The sequence below is a fragment of the Erithacus rubecula genome (assembly GCF_903797595.1).
Source record: "Erithacus rubecula genome assembly, chromosome: 14".
Taxonomy (NCBI): Eukaryota; Metazoa; Chordata; class Aves; order Passeriformes; family Muscicapidae; genus Erithacus; species Erithacus rubecula.
In genome coordinates this window covers 810,493-827,431 of record NC_136666.1, presented here as the reverse complement: position 1 = coordinate 827,431, position 16,939 = coordinate 810,493, and the positions used below count along the sequence as shown (strand labels likewise).

The 16,939-nt window shown below is 41.2% G+C and overlaps 1 protein-coding gene across 1 annotated transcript in view; it reads left to right on the top strand.

Moving 5' to 3' along the window:
* Nucleotides 1-4,422: 4,422 nt before the first annotated feature.
* ETFA (electron transfer flavoprotein subunit alpha) overlaps nucleotides 4,423-16,939 on the top strand; it is a 29,212-nt gene continuing 16,695 nt past the window's right edge. The window contains exons 1-7 of the mRNA XM_079318281.1: nucleotides 4,423-4,533; nucleotides 10,680-10,829; nucleotides 12,521-12,602; nucleotides 12,707-12,789; nucleotides 14,225-14,324; nucleotides 15,565-15,675; nucleotides 16,809-16,910. Coding sequence (XP_079174407.1) covers nucleotides 4,432-4,533; nucleotides 10,680-10,829; nucleotides 12,521-12,602; nucleotides 12,707-12,789; nucleotides 14,225-14,324; nucleotides 15,565-15,675; nucleotides 16,809-16,910 — 730 coding nt within the window. The 5' untranslated portion in view covers nucleotides 4,423-4,431. The remainder of the gene's footprint in view (nucleotides 4,534-10,679; nucleotides 10,830-12,520; nucleotides 12,603-12,706; nucleotides 12,790-14,224; nucleotides 14,325-15,564; nucleotides 15,676-16,808; nucleotides 16,911-16,939) is intronic.

The following is a 16,939-nucleotide window of genomic DNA, read 5'->3' as shown; positions in this document are numbered from 1 at the left end:
GTAAGCAGGGCTTGTGGCACTGTTCCTCTCCAAAGGCTTCAGCAAACAAAGAGCCTGTGGTGATCCATCAGAAAGGACCTCCGGTGTCTGTCTTTGTGCCAGTGAAGATGAGGGGCAGAGAGCAGGACTTTGGGGACACCCACCCCTCCTTGTGTCCAGCTGGTGGCTGTGGGTAAGGGGTGAATGCAGGAGGAATGACAGGACCATGGGCAGGCTGAACCTCTCGGACCCTGTGAGCTCCTAGCACCAAAATATTTCAGCAGCAGAAATGCTGCTGCTGGCAAGGTGGGCTTTGGTCCTGTCTGCGGCTGGGCTGTGGGTCCTGTCCATCCTGTCCATGGGTTTGGGGGTGCTGCTGAGCTGTCAGCAGGTTGCAGTTGCTTTAACATTATTGGATTTTGACAGATTAGGAGGCGAATCCTTTCGTGTGTTGGGGAAGCTTCCCAAATGAAGCTCTTCTAATTTATCTGAGTCAGCTATCCCCAGGGTGATTGCAGGAGGAGTAAGCTAAGGATGACCTGTGACAGAGGGGATCATCATAGCAATAATAAAAAAAATTCCTGCTCTTCACTAAATCCCTTAGTCATGAGGCTGTATTAGCTGGATTCCATATGTTTTAATTAGGAATTATGTATTTTAAGGAAAACAAAATCCGATTCTAGGGAAGACATCATTACATATTTGTAATGGTCCTTGTTTCATTTGGCTTCTGTAGAGATACCAGTACAGGTATGGTTGTTTGCAACCATATTTTTAAAAGTTTGAGTAATCTGTGTTATTATTTTTTCTTTTCCCCAATCCCAATAGTGTGAAAAAATGTAATTCTCTTTCCAATGAAATTGGGTCAGCAGATCCTAATGAAATAATCCTGGATAACAATGCACCATACAAGGATCTGCTTCCACTAATTAATGACTAATTTTTCTTTCAAAATGCAAATTAGTAACTTCTGCCTGCAGTGGACAGTGATTCAACCTTCAGTGGCACCTGTTTGTTGCATGTTTTCCATTTTTGTTATTGTCATGGGAAGGTCAAATAGAAAAAAGCTTTTTGCCATGGTTCAGCCTGTATGGATCATGCTGATATAATTCCTACCTGATTACAGTTATAAGCTCCTAAAACACTGGCCATAAGTGATAAAGACTTCCTTTGTGCTTCAGGCTGTAATCCGCATCAAGCCAGTTTCAATAAGGATTTGTGCATCTGAAGTGTTGCTGAGGATTTGAATCAAAATTATAAACAGAAAATGGAATAAAAAGCCTGTCATGTCTCTAAATTGGTGATGCTGCACCTTAAAATGTGACCTTAAGAGTGGAGATGTCACTCTGCTCATGAAAACACAGTATCTGTGCTATGAAGCCAGACACCCAGTGACAGGATCCATTTATTCTTGGCTATGATGCAATTAGTTAATTTTGATAGTAGATCACACTTGTTTTAGTGTGAGGTAGCAGAATCCCAACTTGAACGTGATCTCTTTGTTTATTCTTGTGGTTTGGGGTTTTTAGGTGCACATTTGTTGTAAGGATTTTGTCTGCACGAGATGTGCATGATGGAAGCTTAGTTTTGGAGCCTAAAATAGGATTATGAAATTATATGCCAGCTTTTAATGAGTAAAACACCCCAATTAAAAGGACATAATGGTCAAATTAAGGGTGTCTGGGATGTTCTTATTTTCCCTTTGGTATTGTTCTTGTTGGATTACCTAGGGTGCAGGTAGGGATTTCTGTACAGTATAAAACTCCACATCTCTGAAGAGTTACACTGCACCCTAACCACCATTCAAACTGTTGATAAAGAGCCACATCAAATATTAATCCTCTTTTTAAACCCCTCTCAGAGTACTGTGGTTTCTGCAAAACCATTTCCCCCCCTCATTTTCATATAGACAATTGGGTTTTTTTCACTTGGTCATTTGCACAGACCAGGCGATGCACAGGCAGCTCTAAACACTCATTTTGTTTTCTTTCTTTTTTGGGGACTGAAGGGCGGAGCCAGACCAGGCAGAAGTCAGAGCAGCCCTGGAGCTGCTTTAATCCATATAATCAGGCCCAGGCCCTGAAGGAGGTTTGCCACCTCCTTTAGCTCTGCCCTTCTCAGCCCTCCTTTGGGGCTGGAGGAGTTAAGGTAGTGCTCTGGGGCCAGGAAGCTGTAACATGCAGGACAGCTGGTTTTCTTCTATCCTAGGGACATTTGAGAATCGAGACAAAGTAAATTGTCCATTTAGATTCTTGAGTTGCTGGACCTGGTTAGCTTTTGCTGTAAAGCAGCACTTTTTGGCATCTGATGTGAAAATCATGTGGCAGAATAAATTTAAGTGGTGATCCTGTGCCAAGACTGTGGCAAAGTCAAAGAGCCTTTTTGATCAATGTGCCTTTTGCTTTCTTATGGACTGACTTAGCAATGCAGAACGAATCACTGACATGCTGAAGATCACCGCTGATTCTTGGAGGAACAATCCAATGGCCATAATTGCTGGGGGGATGGGGAATGTTTGGGGTTTTTTTACACTCTAAACCACTTCACACTGAGAAGGGAGAAACTGCATTCGTGGCTCACTATCTTGCTATTTCTGGGATGGGAATTCCATTCTGGAACATCCCAAATCCACATGTGCTTGGGGTTCTTGGGCTGGCAGGACCAGTTGCTCCAATGTGGCAGCACCTGCCAGCTTATCCAGGACACCAGGTTTTCAGAGAGCCATAGCACACACTTTAGCAGTGAATTTGGCCTGAAACATTGTGCTTCATTGATTTTTAAATCCCTCTTCTCGCTACCCAGAAAAAAATCCAGTGGTATGGAAAAACAGCAAGTCTCAGTCCCGTCCCTGGGGTATCCTTGTGCTATGTGAGGGGCAGGCACAAGATGTCTTGCCTTGGTTCTGGGAAATCAGAATAATAATAAAATAGATCTATGAATTATTCATATTGTTATAAATAATAAAGAGATCAAGCCGAATTAAATATGATCAAAATAAGCGATATTTATTTCGCGACTGAAATACGGCCCTCGATGGCCACAATCAAAAAGGGACAGCACCCAGCCCAGGATCAGCGCCGGGTGAGCACACTCCGATCTGACCCCTATAGCATCAGATCCCCCAAAGTTCACCAATGGCGTCTTGGTCAGTCCTATATAGTTTTTCCTACCTTATAGTTTTTCCTAGCCTGGAGCAGAGGTCCTCCTTTCTTTCCGCAGTTTCGCATATTCATGTAGCCTTCTTTCTCTTCTGGGCTGGACAAAACCATTTCTGGGAAGCGATGAATTTCGGTGAATGCAGATTTTTGGATTACAAGAACCAAGTATTGAGATGTAGTTCTCCCCTGACGACTCGGGTTATCTTGATTATTGATACTTCTCAAGTGTTCATCGCCTGGGTGTTCCCTGGACATTTTCTGAAAGAGCCATCTCCGCAGTAGCCATTTCTATTAACTTGATAATATAGGTTCTTCGGCTTTTGTTGACAGCTACAGTGTTGCAATTCTCACGTTTCTCCCTCTGCAGGTTATGTTCTAAAGTTTCCATATTATTTTATTTATACAAACGTGATTTATTTCATATTAATTACAAACCAACACGAATTATTTTATATATTACAAGAGCTTATGAGCTATTGCCTAATGTTGCTTGGGGCTAAGCACAGGGGTGTGGGTGACAGCCAAATCTGTCATGATGAGAGGATGCCATCCAGGGCTGGTCTTTGAAGTTCAGGTGTGTTTAGACAACTGGTGGGGCGTGACATTGGGAAGCTCGGTGACATTTGGGAAGCTCGGTGACACGCGGCCTTTCCAGTGTGCCACACGTTCCGTCCCCACGTTCTCCCTTGTGCTTCTGCTGCCTCGTGGTGTGGGGAGCGCGGCCGGGAATGCGGCAGCCCAGGGCAGCCGCCGGCGCGGGCCGCAGTGTCCCAGACTGCTGTTGGCTCCACAGCCGTAAAATATGACTTTTCCCTTCTTTTTCTTTGTAAGGCACATTTCATTGGCTTAGGATAGGATCTGGTAAGGAGCACCGGCATTTGAAGGCATAACTCTGCTTTCTGTTGTTTTCCTCTCTATAAAGGCTTTAACCCTTTGCGGAAGCAGCGCAGGGGAACCGCGCGAGGGCGGCCGGAGGAGGCTGGCGCTGGTACCGGGTCAGTTTGGGCTGGAGGGGATCCGCCGCCCTCCCGGTGCTCCGCGGGAACCGGACGGGGCCCCGACGGCAGCGGCAGCTTCGCTCTTACTCACTGGTACAGCCCGGGCGGACACAGCCAGAGCCGGCTGTGCGGGGGGACGGCGGGCGGTGCTGGGGCACCCAGCCGGCTGTGCGGTGCCAGTGGGCGAGTTGGAGCCAGCGGGGCACACAGCGGGGCACGCACGGAGCGCCCAGCCCAGCCAGCAGTGCGGGCTCAGCTCCGCTGCGCTCCGCGCGCATTGGCGGGCGCTCGGGCCAATGGGGCGGCGGGGCGGGGCCGGCCGGGTCTCGCGAGAGCGGGGCGCTTGGGCCGGCGGAACCATGTTGCGGGCGGTGGCGGCGCAGCGGCTGCGGCGGGCGGTGAGTGCGGGGCGGGCGCGGCGAGCCCCTGGCTCCGAGCGGGGCCTTCCCGCCGCCCGGCCCTGCCCCGCGGGGCGAAGGGGGCGCGGGCGGGGCGCGGGGCCGAGCTCCTCCCGCCCGGCAGCGGTGGTCGAGGGGGTGTCTGAGAGGCGAGCGCCCCGCGCCGCTGGGCTCGGACTCCTCCGCTGGACTCCTCTCCCGCTCTGCCTGTTAAAAATAAAGTTTCCGAGTGGACAGAGGGTGTTCGGACGCCTGTCCGGCGGTCACGGCGGGCACGAGTCGAGGACTCTGAGTTGTTGTCCCGTGTGGAAGGCTGTCGTAGGCATCAGGGAAATCCTGAACTTCTGGGAGCGCTCGCTCGCATCCACCCTCCAGCAGGACAAGCTGAGCAACAGGTGGAAAAGACTTCTAAAGTTTTCTAAAGTTTAAGTTTACTGTAAACTCTTAAGAACACTAGAAAAATATTTGTGAGTCAAAGAGAGGCTTTCTGCGGTTTTGCAGGTTAACCCGGCGTTTCTCAGTCCCACCTGAGCAGAAGTGTGCAGAAATGTGATTGCCTCAATTCTCACAGCCCGTGGGTGTAACTTACACAAAGCTCCTGTTGCTCCTGCAGTTTGACCTTCGTGTTGCTCAGCCGGGAGCAGTGCTGGCCGTTCGGAGGCCATTGGCTGCTCGCTGTGTCATTGTGGCTGTGTTACCAAGGTCTAGGTGAACTCAAGGTTAATTGGAGTAGATGACTGGGGAGGTGTCCCGAATATCTGCTCAGTCTCTTATTGTGCATCAGGAGATACCCTCTCCGTTAGAATTGTGTATAAATAGCTCTCGTAAACAACTTTAAATATCACAAGTTTCTTTTTGAGCTTTCCAAGGCTTTTACAGCTATTGCAGGTCAGTACAGCTCTAAAACAGTAGTTATGCATGTATTAAATAATTTCAGGTGATGAAATACCTTAAAAGGTGAGCAAAGGTAGACTAGGTGGGATATAATTGAATTAAGCAGATAATTCTACGTGTTACAGTCACGGGCATGTCTCAGCTGTTGTTAGGCTGCAGGCTTTGTAGAGCAAAGGTCTTCATGTCTGAATCATATGGTGCTGCTGTGTAAATAGTACTTTACTCACGTGCTTACTGCACAATTCAGATTCGTGATCTGCACTCGTGAGTTCAGCTCCTTGCTTGTCAGCCGTGCACATCTAAACCAGTAACTTTATAAAATGAAGCCAGTAAAACATTGTGTGCAGATCTGTGTATGTGTAACAATGTAGTCTGTGACAGAAGTGAAACAAACAGTTGGGTTCACTTTTTGAAAAGTGCAAAGTTTACACTGCTAACACTTACAGTGAGTGGAGTCTATAGAGAGAAGTTGAGAGAAACCTGTGAAATACGAGCAGGAAGGAAAGTTGGACTTTTGTATAACTTAAGGGAGTACTGAGGAGGAATGAGGCTGCAAGTGCACAAAAAGTTGGTGCCGGGGTGGGAATAAGCTATTCAGGGAGTTTACTGTGTTGAAATACACTCAGTGTTGTGTGTATTTCAAAATAGCTTTGTTGATTTTTATTAATGGTTTGCAAGGAGTGTACTTGGAGAAGTTTATTGTGTATGACATCTTTCTCTTGCTGCTTCAATCCCTTTGTAAGGTTAAGTCTTTATTATGATTGCAAAATCCTTTTTGTGAAGTGGTTGTATATTTTTGTTGCTGTTCTTTGCTGCAGTTATAGCTCCTTTTTAATTCAGGTGCCTTTAGTGTTGTTTTTCTTATTAGTAATCCCTGGAGTTATAGAGCTGTTGCTTAGACCTCTTTTGTAGCTGGGTCTGTAGAGAGGTTCTAGAAGTATATGCTTTATTGCAGGAGTTCCCTTCTCTCCCTGAGTTTACCAAATTTATTAGTTTAAAGTTTTATAGCTACATGACTAGGATTAGGCATTGCTTTGTTGTTTAGGAATGTAGCCCTTATCTTCAGTAATACCCCAGTTTCTAGTTCCTGGGTTTCCTTCTTGGGAACTTTGCCCAGTTCTTCATGAGATCCAGAATTCCTAACAAGCAGTTTTAAAATTTTAGCTTCTGCCCAGTTTGCTTTTACAGCTAAGAAGATCAGCTCTAGAGATACTTTAGGAGGTTCAGTTGTTTGGTGCTGTGCCTTGTGAATGTTTGTTTTGGTTTTGTTCCTGTAAGTTCCAGTGTTTTTTCTAAAGGGAGACAAACTTCATTTTCCCAGGTGAAGTTTCTAGCACCCTGTTTTGTATTCATGCATATTTGGAGCATGGGGCTATGTAGAATTCACCTGCTGCATCTCTTGCATTTCTTGGAACAGGATTTTGGCTGAGCCATCTTGTGTTGCTGTGCCTGCCACATGTTTTAGTTAGATCTGATTTCCTAATTCCAGTGTTATTAATGAGTGTCCTTGGAGCAGGCTGCAGGCAGTTAGCCACCACTGTTGCCAGCAGAGGCCACAGATGCTGCACATCAATCCCACCCAGCAGCCAGCAAGCATTTAAACACTCCCCTCTGGGTTTTTCCAGCTCTGGATAAAAGTATTTTTTAGCATGCAAGCAACAAATCTGTATTGAAGAGGTGCTGGACTTGTGTGCTGAAGGACCAAGAGATGCTCAGTTTGCAGTGGCTTTGTGTGCTGGATGTGCCCAGATTGCTGATGCTCTGCTATGACAGTAGCAGTGACCAATATCCAGTATTTTATTTGAAGCCTAGAAATCCACATGTTGTAGTTACATTTTTTGTGCTCTGCTTGGGAAATATTGATGGTTTCTCAGTGGGGGGCAAAGCACTGCTTTGGGGAAACTTGAGACAATCAGTTCAGTGAATCCATGGCTATTTTGCAACTGGCTTAATTGATTAATACTGCACATCAGAGTTAATCTTAGCAACATTTAGACATCTGGAAGTCAGAGGCCAAGTTTGCTCTACAGTAAATACTGGGGAGAGAAGGGGAAGTTGGAAAATCTGGGTGGTTTTCATTCACAAATGTTAGTTTTGGTATAAACGGAGTCACTGTCCAGGGTTTCCACCAGAGAGGAAATGCAGATGTTTCTGTAGGGGTCTAGCTGTGTTTTAGACCTAAACCTGAGGAAAAGAAACTTCCCAGTTCTGTCTCCCTGTTGCTGGCATGTTGTCATGCTGCAGAAGCTCCTCAGTTGCCCAGGTTGGTGTGTGTAAATGGGTTAATTGCACCACTTAATTGTTTTTATTTTCTTTTGTCTTTACTTAAAGTTAGGATTTAAAACACAAAGGAGACGAATTTCTTGTGTTCAGACTTGGTTGCTTATTAAATATTATCTAAAGTACAGAGAGTTTTGTAATACTTCTAGCTACCAGCTAAAAGTGAGTAAAATGGAGGTGAATTTAGCTAGTTACAAGGTTTTTAAAAGCTAAATAGTCTAATAAAGAACTAACACCTATATTATTTGTACTTTTGACCTAATAACTAAACTTTTGTGACTCGCAGTGCAGCACTGACTATCCACCTAAAAACTACTACCTGAAATCTTGAAGACAAAAAGAGACAACATCCAAAAACTTCCTTCTTGTTTCATACTTATTACTATGTTTTAAAAATCCTAAATTCAAAACCCTTCCCCATGTGAAATCACACACTTCTATTCTAACTGCACACCTGTGATTCTAATTTTATCACTCCAAGCTGGAAGCCTTCTCCAAGGCCTTAAGTCAAAAGCAGTGTTCTCCAGTGTCAGAAAGCACAGAAAGCTCAAAACTCCCAGCTTCTGGTTCCAGCAGGTGGGATTTTTATCTACATGTGATTTCTGTGGGGAGCCTGGTTTTCAAGAGCTTGGTTTTCACCAGGAACCTCCCATGGCACAAGCACTGAGTGCTGTTCCTTCTTAAGGCATTGTTTTCAATAGTTTGATCAATCTGTCTTATTCCTTGTGCTTTCTTTTTCTTCTGCCAGCTGGTTAGGTTTATTCTCTACCTTCCTATTTTATTTGGGCTTCAAAGTAGACATCCTGCCCAAGTGCAGAAATGATGTCTGTGCAGCTGGACAGTAACTGCATCAGAATAATTGCCTGTCCTGTCATTGACTCATTGCAGGTTCTGAGCTTTCAGGACCACATGACTGCATGAATTACCCTCTGGTTTTACTGCAGATTATTTTAACAAACAAAAGTCAGTTTGGTTTGATTTTGTTTATTGAGAAAATTATTTAATGTGTCTTAGTATATAAAATTCAGACTCTCATAGCAATCTTGTCATCCCATAATCTTTTTTACCCATAATATATAATGTGACTTTAAATTTATTTTGAATCTGGTTTTGTCTTTATGTTTAGAAATGTCATCAATGAAGTAACCCTCTGGTGTGCATATTGTGTACATTCCCACAAATATAAAATGTGGGATTATTGGTTTAGAAATAATACCTGATTAATTCTGTAATAGCCAGTGTGCTCAAGCAACTTACATTGCTCATATTCATTTTGGCTAAAAAACAATTATTTCTCAGTTTATTTTAGAATTGTTTGACAGAATGATAGTGCTGGTGGTGCAGTGCTTATTTAGGGGAAAAATTGATAATGTAGGCAGAAATAAGTATGTGTTTAAAATGCGTGTGTCTCCCTTAAAACTTGAGGATTTTTCAGGACTATGGTGCACTTTACCCCATGACACAACTGTAAATCGTTGGAGAATGGGCTTTTTGCCACAAAAGCATGGATTTATTCTTCAAGTGGTAACTAAAATTTCTTAACTTTTATTGCAAATGATGTATGAAACATAATCAAAAATACAACGTCTGATCTGTGGTGGCAGTAAATATTTTGTTACTGGCAATTGGTTTCAAAGGAACTTAGAATATTTAATCACAGCAAGTAACCTTAAGCATCAGATTTTAAATGCAGAGCACTTATACAAGAATCCTTACTGTTTTAATCAAAAGGACAAATTATGTTCCAGATTCTGCAAAAAACTTATTTTTGTGTTTTTCTTTGTGCACTGTGATTAGCTTCAGGGAAGTCCTTGGGATTTGATTTCTGTGTTTGAAATTCAGTGTATTAGTAGGCTTTGTGGGGTTGAAGTCCAGATGCTTATTTTAGCCTCTCATATTTTCTGAATATTTTTTTTTATTTCAAGTTGTAGGCAAGTCTATGTTTGGCATGAGGGGAAATGGAGTTGGAATGTGAGTTTAAAAAGTAGTGTTTGGCTGTGCATCTTCAGAGTTGTGCTAGTGTTTGGTCCCTGGTTATATTAATGAATTTACTTGGTTTTCCATGTGTTCCATCCTACACTGATTATAATTCAAATCTTGAGTTGGGCTTTACGTAGGGTAAACAAATACTTGAGAGACAATATTCCCATCCAAAATGTTTTTCCTACCCTAGTATTAGTTTTGGAGGAATGATGCTTTTCACACATACAGCCCAATATTAGAGAGGAAGGTCTCAGAATTTAGAATATTTTGGTTTGGTTTTATGACAGCTTTTTGACTTTTTTTTCTATCTTCTTGGTTTCTTTCATTGTTGCTTTAGAAGTTCAGGTTTGTGTATGGATGGTGAATTGGTCAAAATTATTATTTAAGGACAATTAAATTGTGGTGGTAGACTAAGTGCTCAAATGTTTTAAATGAAAAGAGGGAAAAATGAACCTGATGCCTATAAAAAATTTCTCCTAGTGTGTTTTCAGGCTGTGAACCCCTGCTGCTTTATTTTCATCCAGCCACTGCATAAAATTTTGCCTCTAAATGTATCTAAATATAAAAGTAGGTTCTGTAGCTAGATTTTATTTAAAACTTATAAAACACTGCCACAGAACCACCCTAGAAAAGCAAGTAAATATTTATTTGCAACTCTTGGTTGTCTAATCCTCACTCTTTAAGGTACTTGGTTAAATTGATCAACTGAGCTTGAATGTAATGTGTTAGAATGCTTTTCTTAGTTTAGTTCAGTATTTTCCTGTGGAGTTTCAGGTTAAGCACAGCACGTTGCAGACAGGCTGAAGCCAAGCGGGTTTGCTTTTTACTATCACTCTGTGTATTTCTTTATCAAAACTGTCTAGAAGAGGCTGTTTTGTTTGTCAGCAGTGTTTGGGGTTTGTGCAGTGCTGGGTTGGTGAAGCCTGGGCTGCTCAGAGGAGCAGTTTTTCTTCAGGGCCAGGTTTCCAGCTGCTGTCCCTCCCTTGCAGGCGGCGGTGCTGCGGAGGTGCCAGAGCACCTTGGTGGTAGCAGAGCACAACAACGAGTCCCTGAGCCCCATCACCCTCAATGCCATCACTGCCGCAAGGCGCCTGGGAGGGGACGTCTCCTGCTTGGTGGCTGGCACCAGCTGTGACAAGGTAGGAAATGCTGTTTTGTACAAGGGAATAAAGAACGCAGTGAAACAATACTTGGGCAGCCTAGAGAATAATCTGTAGTGAGGAGAAACCGTGCCAGGAGAGTCCTGCACTTGGAACTGCTTCTCTTCTAAAGAGAAAATGGAGATATAGATTTCATTTCACAGGGGACGGTATCAATAGCAGGTCTTACATGCTTGAGCAAGCAAATTTTTATAGGACTAAAGGACACTTAACTTTTAAAAAAGACACATCTCTGTAAGATTTTAATGGCAAATATTGCAATGCTAAGAACTTGGAAAGAAGCTTGTGTTTGTTTAAATGGAAACCAGCAGAAGTGAAACAACAGTGATAAACTGGGCTTTTGAGCAAGTTGCCTTTACTAACCAATCACTAGTTGTATGGAGAGTGTTTGTAACCTGAAATTCTGAAATCAGTGCTCCTTGACTTTATCACACAACTCGTGTATGTAAAAAGTTCCTTGTATGTTAGCTGTGTATTTTAGTGTAGCTTTTATGTGCCAGTTTTGGAGACAATGTAGTTAGTACATAGGTGGCACTTTTTTTCCAGCATGACTTGGTATTGTGTGAGCAGTAGAAGTACAAAAAACGATGCCCAGTGTTTACATACTGTTCTTGAATTGTTATTTTGAAACCAACGTGTATCTCATGAAGAAGGCAAACTTGGAGCAGCTTACTCACAAACTGGTAGAGAAACCTCAGTAACTATTCAAGTGTTTGAGATGAAGCAAATATTTATCTAAATCAAGAAAATCAAAACGAAAAAAAGAAAGAATTGCCTGACGTGTGTCATTAATTTTCCTTATTCTATGCACTTGCATAGGAGAAAAATGATTGCGAATGTTTTGTTTGTTTTAATGCTAAATACATGGAGTCTGTATGTTAGGGTGGGAAAAAGTATTTTATTACAAATGAAGGTTTAGAGATTTTTATTTGAGAACCAGTGACTCAAACAGATCTTCTGGAACAGCTATTAGGGATTTTTTCTTTATTTCCTTTTGTTAATTTTTGAGGGTAAACTGATACTCATCAAACTCAGTAAAACTCCGCTGGTTCTCGGACGATGCATGTGGTCTCCAGACCTCGCTGTCAGTCCTCTTCTCTCTGATCTGGAGTAACCCTTTTATCATTTCAACTTCACTTGTGCCAATTCAAACGAAAAAAATGCATAAATATAAATTGAAAATACACATTGCTTCAGTAGGCAAAAAGTCAGATGCAAACAAAGGGTTGCTCCTAGAATTTGGACAAAAATCACAGCAGCGTTGTACATTGGTATTTGTTCATGTGGTAGATGCTGACTGATCTGAAAGTAAGTGGGATTGGTTTCTTGGTGATTTTTGGAATACTGAGCAGTAATCCTCCAGGGTTGTTGTTGGCTGCTGTGAGAAATGCAGGGATCAGTGTGGAGTCTTGCATGCAGGAGGCGAGTTTTGCTCAGTTTGATTTGCTCTCTTATTCACAAATTCATTTTCATTATTCCATAAGGTACTATGCTGTGGCTCAGAAAATGTACATTTTATTCCATTCAGCTTTGTTCTGATTTGGAAATTCATGTACTTTTGGTGCTGGTTTTACTAATCTATAGGCTGTGAGCTATTTGCAGTGGGGACTCCCTTGTTACATATTTACCTGTTAAAACACAAACTAATAACAATTCACTTGCAATCACAGGTAGCATCAGAACTCAGCAAAGTGCAGGGTGTTGCAAAAGTTCTCGTGGCTCAGCATGATGTGTACAAGGGATTTCTAGCAGGTGAGAGTTGTTCTTACTTATTGACAAAAGAAATTTATATGTGTATTCTTATTTTTGATCAAAAAGTAGATAGTAAATTCTGAGCAATGTATTTTTATTTTCAGAGGAGCTGACTCCCTTGATTGTGGAAACCCATAAAAAATTTAATTACACCCACATTTGTGCTGGAGCGTCTGCCTTTGGGAAGGTAAGTAGATAAAAGAGCATCAAAAAGTTCTTGAAGAAAAGAGACACTGCTATATGTAAGTGTGAATCAAGGGCCTGAGAGAGATCAGCCATGGACAGTTTTGCAAACTATTTTACAGCAGTTTGATGAAGAGGTCATTAGTTAGATTTCATGATTCATGTTTGAGTTCTTTTATGAGCTGATGTGAAAAAAAAATAGCGTAGAAGAAATATTCAGTGGTAACCTATGGACACAAGGCAAAATGTACAATGAGGCCAACAAGAATAAGTGATCTGAAAGCATGAAAATTGTAAGGAAAAGCACAACAAATCAAGATGAAAAATCTGTTATTTGCATGTTGAAATGAAAGTGTGCAGACCTATTGGGAGCAAACTTTTTTTCGAGTGGGTTTGCATCTGTGATACAAGTCATGTACATTGAAATGTCTGTAAACATCTATAAATAACACAGATTGTGTCCCAGTCAAGATGGTTTTTAATGAAAATACACTTTCTTAAAACTTTGTTCTTAAGACTGTGTTTACAAGTACATGGAGAACCTCAGTACTAAGAATCTGGGCAACACTGGTGCAGCTAAATGAGAGAAAAAGGATCCTTCAGAAATTGTATGGGTAGTGACATCAGCCTCCATCTGACTGCTTTCACTTCAATCAATACCAATCCATATGCTTGCATTTCTGCTAAGAGAAATCTTTATGGATCTTAAGCCTTAGGTTTTTTAAATTTATTTTTTGTTCTTTTAAACTGCAGTGTCATAGTAGGAGTTAATGGCTTTTGCTTTAAAGCTTACACTGCCATTTTTGAGTGCTTCGTGTGAGTGAAGATTTCAGAACTGGCCCTTTTTTCTTGTACCAGATTAAGAGGCAGACAAAAAGCAAACAATCATCATAATACTGATTTCTTCATCATTTCTGCTGCACTTTGTGTCCTTCTTCCTGCTCCTAAAGGTACTAAATTTTCTAGAATAAATTTTGGAGCAAGAAGATATATATTTTAATATAAAATGATTTTTTTTTTTTTTTTGCTTTGGAGGGAAGAGTGCAGGATTTTTCCCTAAAATTTCTGGCATCTAACTTCCAAAAGCACCTTTTTTTCCCCTTGAAGTGCCAAGAGCTCAGCAATCCATAACTGTCAATTTTCTGAGTAAATGGCATCTATATTCAGTTTTAGAATATTTGAAGCAAATAAGTCTCCTAATTTAAGACATTGAATTAAGGGTTTACTTACAGTAAGTCTCATAAAATGTCTAATGTTATTACAGTAATGGGGTTTTATTTGGCTGCTAAAGCTACATAAGTAGCCCTTCAAAAATCTTAGTTCTGTATGTCTTAGAGACAGCATTATATGAAGCTAAAATCAGGTCAGCAGTGTTCTTTTACTGACATGTACATTTTACTCAGTATTTACTTTGCTAACTTTTTATCTCTAACTTCTAGAATCTTATTCCCAGAGTGGCTGGCAAACTTGATGTTGCCCCTGTTTCTGACATTATTGAAATTAAGTCCCCAGATACTTTTGTGAGAACTATCTATGCAGGTGGGTAATCACAAAAGCTGTGTGCTATTTGTCCAGTGAAGAATGCAGTACTGCTAATTTTTCTAAATGATCCTGTTGTTAAAACTTTGAAATATGATAGGAATCTTCACTTTACAATCTCAATTCCTGTGATTAATATAAAATAAATCATATAAAATGAAGTCTGGGGATGGACATAATTCTCCCTGTGTGAGAAGGCAAATAATTGCAAGGGCTTTGGTGGCAGCATGTCAAACCCAGGTCTGTCACCTCAAGGAACAGGATTTGGTCACATCCTTTCTGTGCACTGTATTTGTTAATGCTCTTCTGATCAGATTTTGGAAAGAGTGAGACATTAGGTTAATTGTCCAGCTTTATTTAATAGTACTAGCATTACTTCTGATTTAAGCTACCACAGGGTTATTTTTTCTAATTATGAAGACATTGAACAAATTATTTATAATATTTAATTAACTTAATTTGTATTTATTTTTTTCAGTCTTGTTTCTGTAATGCTTGGCTGACACTTTGTTTTATTTTAGATATGAGCTCATTAGCTTGTGTTTCTTAATTTTACTGTAAAGGTTGTACCACACGTACCAGCAGGGTATTGCATTTTGAGTTATGGTACCAAAATGTGGTTTTGTGCTGCACTTTTAAGTTGCTTCCCAGTAATTCACAGTTTCAAAATGACTTTGTTTATAAATAATTTATTTAGAAAAATGTTGCAGCATTTTTTTTTTTTAGCATTCCCTGCAGCCTCCAGTGTGAAGTATTGTATTTTATTATAGAGAGAAACACAGTCCCACAGATAGTTGGGGGAGGCCTCATTGTCTTCAGTTCTGATGCATTCATGCAACAGGATAAAAGATCTACTTTGAATTATAGACATTCTTTATTTTCATTTTATTCATTTTTTCATTATTCATTCATTTTATTTTCAAAGTTGTTTTTTTATCCCTTCTGAAATTTAAAAGCCCATCCATAAGAGATAATCTGAATGGTTTGTACCCATTAAAAATAAAGAATTTATTTACATACTTTAGAAACACAGGGTTAAAATGTAAATTAAAGTATTTGTAATCTCTATTTATTAAGTGCTAAGTTTTAGTAATCTCAAACTGCAATTTTGGGAAGCACCTTGATGGATGTTGCATATTCTAGTACAATTGCTAACGAGGTTTTGATGCTAATTTTATTTGTTTTTTTTAAAGCACAGTATGTCTGATAATCTTTAAATTTTTGATGTGGCTTTTTTTAGGAAATATTATTTGCACTGTGCAGTGTGATGAAGCAATCAAAGTGTTTACTGTACGGGGAACTTCATTTGAGGCTGCACCAGCGAGTGGTGGTAGTGCCAGTGTAGAAAAGTGTGAGTATTTGTTCTGGGATGCTGTTTTATTTAATAGAGCTAGTTTTGCTCACTGCATGGTAAAATTTTGTGGGGGTATTTGTCAAGCAAACTGATGGTAATAAAGTTATAAATGTTAGCTTTATACTTTTAATTACAGTGTTTGCACTTTTTAGTGGTGTCTGGGAAGAGGAGATATGGATTATCTGCATAATCTGAATTATCTATTCCTTTTCTTTGGCCAGAAATGGACATTATCTGTGCTGAAATCCGTGCTTGTTCCACTCACTGCCTAAACTTCTGCCATTGCAGTCTTGAAACTTTAAGGACAGACAAGTTCCAGCTGTTTGAATAACCAGATTGGTTTTCAAAACAAGACTGAGCAAAAATAGAAGTGTTTGACTTTCTGCAGTTTTGGTTTAATCATATTGCGATTGAGATAGGTCGTTACATCATCAAGCTAAATTTGTGGCAGTTTAAATTGATTTGAGAACACTCAGTTGTTGTTTTGGATGAGTTTTAACTATATCAGTTTAATTTACAATTTAATGAAGCCAATGTAGCTCTGATATTGAATTGAGAAATCCAGTCACAGAAGGACAAAGTAGTTGAGGTTGGAAGGGATCTCTAGAGATTGCCTAGTCCAGCTCCATGGAGCAGGTTGCCTAGGATTGTGTCCAGTCAGGCTTTGGGAGAGTCTCCACAGGTGGAGATTTCACAACTAGCCTGTTCCACTATTGGTGAGCTCTGTTTTTCACTGTGGGCCTTTTGCTTTGTGGCTTAGTCCCTCTGAGCCATCCTGTGTTTCCTAAGGCCTGTGGATGGTAGAAGTCAGACATCACTGGAGTTAGTGCATTGCACTGTTGGTGCATTGCCTGATGCACTTGTCTGCTCACACCAGTTCTGCTGGGTGGGTAGCAGTGTGTCACACTTGTACAGCACAATTCCCTCTAGTGCACTTTGTACTGGAGGTTCCCTAAACAAACTCCTGGTGAGCCTCAGTACTCGGAGCAGGAGCGACTGCCGAGACTCAACAAAAGCTTGTGGCAGAATTGGTCATGGAATGAGCTTTGAATTCAGCCTGAGCTCAGATTTCAGCTTGAAAACACATGCTTTCTTATTTTCCTGCTGGGTGCCTGGCTCGTGTGGTGCAGTGACCCCTCCACCACCCGTCGGCATCTCGGAGTGGATCGAGCAGAAGCTGACGAAGAGCGACCGGCCGGAGCTCACCAGTGCTAAAGTGGTTGTGTCAGGGGGTGAGTGGGTCACTTAAAATCTCTGATCT